At 39.1% G+C, this 6505-nt stretch overlaps 1 protein-coding gene across 1 annotated transcript in view; it reads right to left on the bottom strand.

The window, feature by feature from the left end:
• Positions 1–6505, bottom strand: part of UTRN (utrophin) — a 558671-nt gene that overhangs the window by 445792 nt on the left and 106374 nt on the right. The window contains exon 3 of the mRNA XM_010851494.1: positions 3243–3304. Coding sequence (XP_010849796.1) covers positions 3243–3304 — 62 coding nt within the window. The remainder of the gene's footprint in view (positions 1–3242; positions 3305–6505) is intronic.

Genomic DNA, 6505 nt, shown 5'->3' with positions numbered 1-6505 from the left:
GATTGGGGGCAGGAGGAGAAGGGGATGACAGAGGATGAGATGGCTGGATGCCATCACTGACTCGATGGACGTAAGTCTGAGTGAACTCCGGGAGTTGGTGATGGACAGGGAGGCCAGGCATGCTGCAGTTCATGAGGCCGCAAAGAGTCGGACACGACTGAGAGACTGAACTGAACTGAACTGAACCTCTGGATTACCTAGTGACACCAGGCCCAAATACAACCTGATCCCAAACTCAGCAAGAATCTGTGGGGAGTTTATGGAAATCTTCCAGTTCAGAAGTTCCCTTTTCTGATCATCAGTGTGGAAGCAGCCCGACTTACAGAATCAAAACAACGAGAAGAGAGGAAACAATGTGCTTGGAATTTAGTGTGACAGTTATGAGCTCTCCTCTTTATATCCAAATAATCATAAATCCTTTGATAACTGTGTTCTAGGCTCCTCCAGATTTCCTTCTAGACTTTGATTTCTTACCAGAAGTAATCAGAAAGGAAATGTTTCCAGGGGCAGCTCTACTTTGATATTTTTTTCTCCAAACAACCTTTTAATAGTAGCCATAATAAAAAATTTAAAAAAAAAACAACTGTTCTTAAAAAAAAAAAAACCTAATAGTGGTCTTAACAAAAGTTGTTCTTGAAAACAACAACAAGCTTTTAGCTTCCATGTCAGTCTACATAACTGGACCTTTTACTATAACTGATAATGTTACTTAATCATTCCATTGTCTTGCTAATAATTACAAGCTTCCTGGGGCAAAGAATTTACAAGGGACTTAAAGCCCATTATAAATGTATACATTTAAATATCAAATTCACTAAACAAGCTATCCCAGTACTACCGGACTTTGTGTTCAGATCTTTTTAAAGACATCATTGCTGTGCTGTGCTTAGTTGCTCAGTCGTATCCAACTCTTTGCAACCCCATGGACTGTAGCCCACCAGGTTCCTCTGTCCATGGGATTCTCCAGGCAAGCATACTGGAGTGGGTTGCCATGCCCTCCTCCAGGGGATCTTCCCGACTCAGGGATCAAACCCAGGTCTCCAGCATTACAGGAGGATTCTTTACCATCTAAGCCACCAGGGACACCCAAAGATATCAATGACCCACAATAAATACTGAGTTACTTCTTGAAAGAATTCGGTGGGGTGTATGACCCACATGATCAGTAAATACTGAGAACCATCCAGTGAAGAAGTCCCAGGACAATAACAGAAGTGAGGATATTTTTAAAGCTCAGAGTGAAGGAGTACTTGGGCAGCACTGGGTTCAAGGGTCTAACCTTACATGTATCAGCAATGGCTATGGACCTGGAAAGGACGTGGATCGTCCGGGTGATGCCCCAGTTCAATTATCTATCATGTGCCGTTAAGGGAGTGTCTTGTCTGGGTCAGAGTCATGGCAACAATGATAAGCTTAAACATTTTCAGTTATTCTTGCTCAACTGTCATCTCTACTCTACTTTTCCTCTTTTTGTGTCCTATGGTATTATCTAGGTCTCTCTAGTCTCACAAACAGGAACAAAGCAATTCACCTAGTTTCAAATGTTACCTAAATGCAAGCCTATCAATGCTACAAAGTTTTCAAATCAATCTTCAAAATCAGCTCTAAGGTGATTCTTCCACAATGACTCAAGCTGCTAAAAACAAGGTCTGCTTAACTTGGGCTGTCTAGAAAAGGACCATATTAACCTCAGTAATAGTCAAAATAGAGAATCTCACACAACTGAGCACTCATGAGACCCTTGGGATGAAACATCTCCTATATAGATTCTCTTCGTTCCTAAAACCATGTTGCCCAGAATCTGGTCCACATGAAGACGATTACTTCAAAAGTTTTGAATAATGTTGAATCCAAAGCACCCAGACGTTAACTGTACCTCTTGAACAAAACAAATAAAATTTTACCAAAAATCACCTATGTCTGCTTCAGAGTAATCCTACACTCAAAACCACCAATTATGGAGTAATTCTCTTCCTTGACCCTCTATCAAAGTCAGGCAGTTTTCACATTCCTTACATTCTCAGAAGCAAGATAAAATATTCCTCAACAAAAACTTGGAAAACCTAAAAATACACTGCAATCAAACAATGAACTGTAAATAGTGGGACGTGGAACAACTTTTAAACTGCACTGCAACTCAAAGTAATATTAAAACATTCTGATTTTGCCTCAAAGAAATGCCATGTTTATTTTCCTGACCTTTGCAACATTCTCAAATGGAAAAATAAGAAATTTTAAAACTAAAAACCCCAAAACAGGGTTTCTCTGAGAAACCTTTAGTTTTTTGCATAGTCCTATAATCAAAAAATCTAAAAATTCTTCTCCCATCTCAGATTTAGAAGACAAAATTTCAACTCCAATGACCAATGAATAATTATATTAGAACTAGTTGAAAAAGAGTACTATCAATTTCTCTCTTCAGCATTCTTGCTCCTAAAAAAATATTAATCAAAACTTGATTATGATCCAAGTGGTTAGAAATGCTGAGAAAGAACAGATTTGGGGGAAATAAATCAGGAAGTTCAAAAGAACGGAACAACAGGGCAGTAAACATTATTAGCCAGACCTATCAGTATGACAATCCCCAAACACTGCACAAGGTAGAAAAGGCTACCTGAATGATAGCAAATTGATTTTAACCAGGCAAAAATGAAATCATCATCTTTTTAGCTAAGTAAGCACAAAAATTTCCCAATGAGATATTATTTCCTAAATGCACCAAGAAGTCATAGAATCCAAAGCAGCAAGCTAGCAGCTTCATATCTAGAGAATGCTGTTGTTATTTTTTTAGTTACTAAGTTGTGTCCGGCTCTTTTGCAACCCCATGAACTGTATTCCGCCAGCCTCATCTGTCCATGGGATTCTCCAGGCAAGAATGCTGGAGTGGGTTGCCATTTTCTTCTCCAGGGTATCTTCCCGACCCAGGGATTGAACCTGTGTCTCTTGCATCTGCTGCACTAGAAGGAGGATTCTTTACCGCTAAGCCACCTGGGAAGCCCCTAGAGAATGTTAGATAAAAATACAGAGCTTTTTTACCATGAATGTTTATACCATAAACTTCTTACACCAGAATTTCTATTTAAACTTATTATAGAGAGTAAAGGAAAAATAAATGTATCTGCTTACTCAGAAGATTTCTGTTAGGTCACATTTCCTGGGGAAAATTCACTGCACCTTCAACCAAACTCTATCAACAAGAATGAGGTATCCAAATCATCAAAGTTTTTGAAAGTCTCCATTACCTTTGAAAATCGAGCATTTATCCATTTGGTAAAGGTTTTCTTCTGCACATCATTGTGTTCATCTGTGGGTGGGAAAAGGAGAGAGAAGGGAAAATATTAGAGTTTATAGTTTTACTCAGGTGCTAAATAAGATTATCTCCATCCTGGAGAGTTTTACACTGTCTATTAGTAGAGTTCCTGAGGCACAATGATCCATAGTTAATGAAGGGATGACTGATGGGTTCAATATGTATGGAGTCTGCTAACAAACATCCATAGCAGAGGGAGGCCCAGACACCTTTCCAGAGAAGCTGGCTTTCTCACCCCACATCTCAGCATGTCGCCACCAACCATTAAATCCATGTTCATGAGAAAAGAATCAAGACGTTGCTTTCAAAGTATTATATACATATACACATAGACTTTCTATTGCATTTTGTTTAAATACAGTTTCAGCATGACAAAAATGTTATAGCATGTTCAAGACAAAAAATGGGAGTTCTCTTTTCAAAAAAACTAAGAAACTCATGATTTCCCCCCTTTTCATACAATTCCTATAGAACAAAAACTACGATAAAGTGTATAGCTAATTGTGTAACCCATTTTCCTGTATAAAGACTGACATGACCAAGTTTTAATGATCTTATCTTTGAAAGCAATCTACACCCACCACTGGGCACATACCCTGAGGAAACCATAACTGAAAAAGACACCTGTACCTCAGGGTTCATTGTAGCACTATTTACAATGGCTTGGACATGGAAGTAACCTAGATGTCCAGAGACAGATGAATAGATTAAAAAGTTGTGGTATATATACACAGTGGAATATTACTCAGCCATAAAAAGGAACACAACTGAGTTAGTTCTAATGAGGTGGATGAACTTAGAGCCTATTAGATGGAGTGAAGTAAGTCAGAAAGAGAAAGACAAATATCATATATTAACACATATATATGGAATCTAGAAAAATGATACTAATGAACCTATCTGCAGGGCAGCAATGGAGATGCAGAGACAACAGACTTGTGGACACAGGGTGGGAAGAACTGAGAGAGCCACATTAAAACGTGTACATTACCATATGAAAAACAGAGAGCCAGTGGGAATTTACTGTATGACTCAGGGAGCTCAAATCCCACGCTCTGTGACAACCTAGAGGGGTGGGAGGCGATGGGAGATGGGAAGGAGGTCTAGGAGGGAGGGGACACACATATACCTATGGCTGATTCATGTTACTCTATGGCAGAAACCAACACAATAGTGTAAAGCAATTATCCTCCAACTGAAAATATACAACCTCCCTAAAAAAAAAAAAAAGGAATCTACACATTTTACAAGCAGAGAAATCACAGTTTATTTCTGTATTTTTTAATGACTAATGTTGGCTTGAATTACAAATTCATTGTCCAGGTCAAACAAATAAAAATTGACCTTAAAAAATCTAAAGCATCCTGAACCTCTTGAAGATGGGGAAAGTGATCTAATTAGGTATAAGGAAGTCATGTGAAATGGGAGTTAATAACACTTACAAGGCACCGTGAGGGCTGGTGGATACAAGTGGAAACACTTGGCAAAGAGCTGGCATTGAGCTCTTTGTTGTTATTCTAGTTATAATTATTATGATAGTATATGTGTGAACAAGACAAAAATATCCATGTTACCCTTTCTGTTACTTCTAATCACACCCTTTTCAATTGCTCCTCAATTATCTGTTAAAATGAGCAACAGTCATTGTTGGCATAAATCCTACAAAGGAGCATGTTAATAGTCTCTGAGTTGTTCTAAAAGCTGTGTAAGGAATATCTGGAATAATGCCGAAAGCTTGCGGTACTGTCTGAACACACACACATACCTGTTCCACTACTGTCCATGTAAGGAAAATTTGGAAGAAAGCTTGTGGTACTATCTGAACACACACACACAAACACACACCTTGTTCCACTACTGTCCATCCTGCCAGGCTGCTTCCCACATGATAACAGTAAAACAGTAACAAGAGAAGGCTCAAGTGCGCTCTGTCCTCAATGCATCAATTTCACAGAGCTGCCTTCAACCCAGACCTCCTCACTCATCTCTAATAGCATAATTACAAGTTCAACCATGACTTCACCAAGTTAGTGGTATCTTTGGTCCTTATTCTGTTCTGGAAGGACAGCTTGTAATTAAAAGGTCACTCCTGCAATAAATATAGCAACAGTTTCAGAAAAGAGTGCCCTTCTACAGATCTATAAAGGTAACTGGAGACTGACTCTGAAACACAAAGACGGCAATGGATGAAAAAACTTCAAGCAACTTCGTGTTGTCAACTGAGCTTAGACTTAGCCTTTCACAAAGGACAACAGAGTCAGCATCAGCCTCAATTTCAGGCTTTCTACCATCTGATCAATGCCACATATGAGCCATTTATTAACCAAGAGGACTTGCTGACACACTCTGAATGTCGCAGCCTTGACCATCACATGGAAGAGAGACAGAGCTGAGGTTATACGCAGTATGTAAGGCACACCCCCAGCCTGCACAGTGCCATACCAGCCACTAATATGAACTTAATCTTAAATATGTGTTCAGAGTACATGGCAAATTCAATTATTTTGCTATGAACAAAAATGTATGTATTGGTCATAAGTATTACATTTTCTCAGACCCATAAAATTCATTGAATTTAATAACTTTTACCAAATTATTGGGAATTTGGGAAATTCTGAGAAGCAATTTTTATTTCACATTTTATTTCTCTACATTTCTACATTTTTTTAAACCTCTTTTCTGAGCATTTAACCTTCTTACTTTCAAAAAATATATTAAAATAGCTAATAAATACTATATGGGTTCCTCTCCAGAGATAATGAAAACAAAGAAATGAGTACCTGTCACCTTATCAAATGCTGACTGTGTGGGTACTGTCATTTCAGTCATGTCTGAGTCTTTGAGACCCCATGGACTATAGCTCACCAGGCTCCTCTGTCCACGTGATTCTCCAGGCAAGAGTACTGAAATGGGCTGCCATGCCCTCCGTAGGGGATCTTCCCAACCCACGGATCAAACCTTCATCTCCTGAGTCTCCTCCATTGGCAGGCAGGTTATTTATCACTAGTGCCACCTAGGGAGCCCCCAAATGATAACTAAAAACCTCCAGTTGTATCACATATAGAATGAGATCAACTATTTAAAATAGGTTCCCATCATACAGCTGCTAAGTCACTTCAGTCGTGTCCGACTCTGTGCGACCCCATAGACGGCAGCCCACTAGGCTCCTCTGTCCCTGGGATTCTCCCGGCAAGA

This window comes from Bison bison, unplaced genomic scaffold, assembly GCF_000754665.1.
Source record: "Bison bison bison isolate TAMUID 2011002044 unplaced genomic scaffold, Bison_UMD1.0 scf7180017864303, whole genome shotgun sequence".
NCBI classification, from domain to species: Eukaryota; Metazoa; Chordata; class Mammalia; order Artiodactyla; family Bovidae; genus Bison; species Bison bison.
This window is presented reverse-complemented; position numbering and strand designations above follow the sequence as displayed.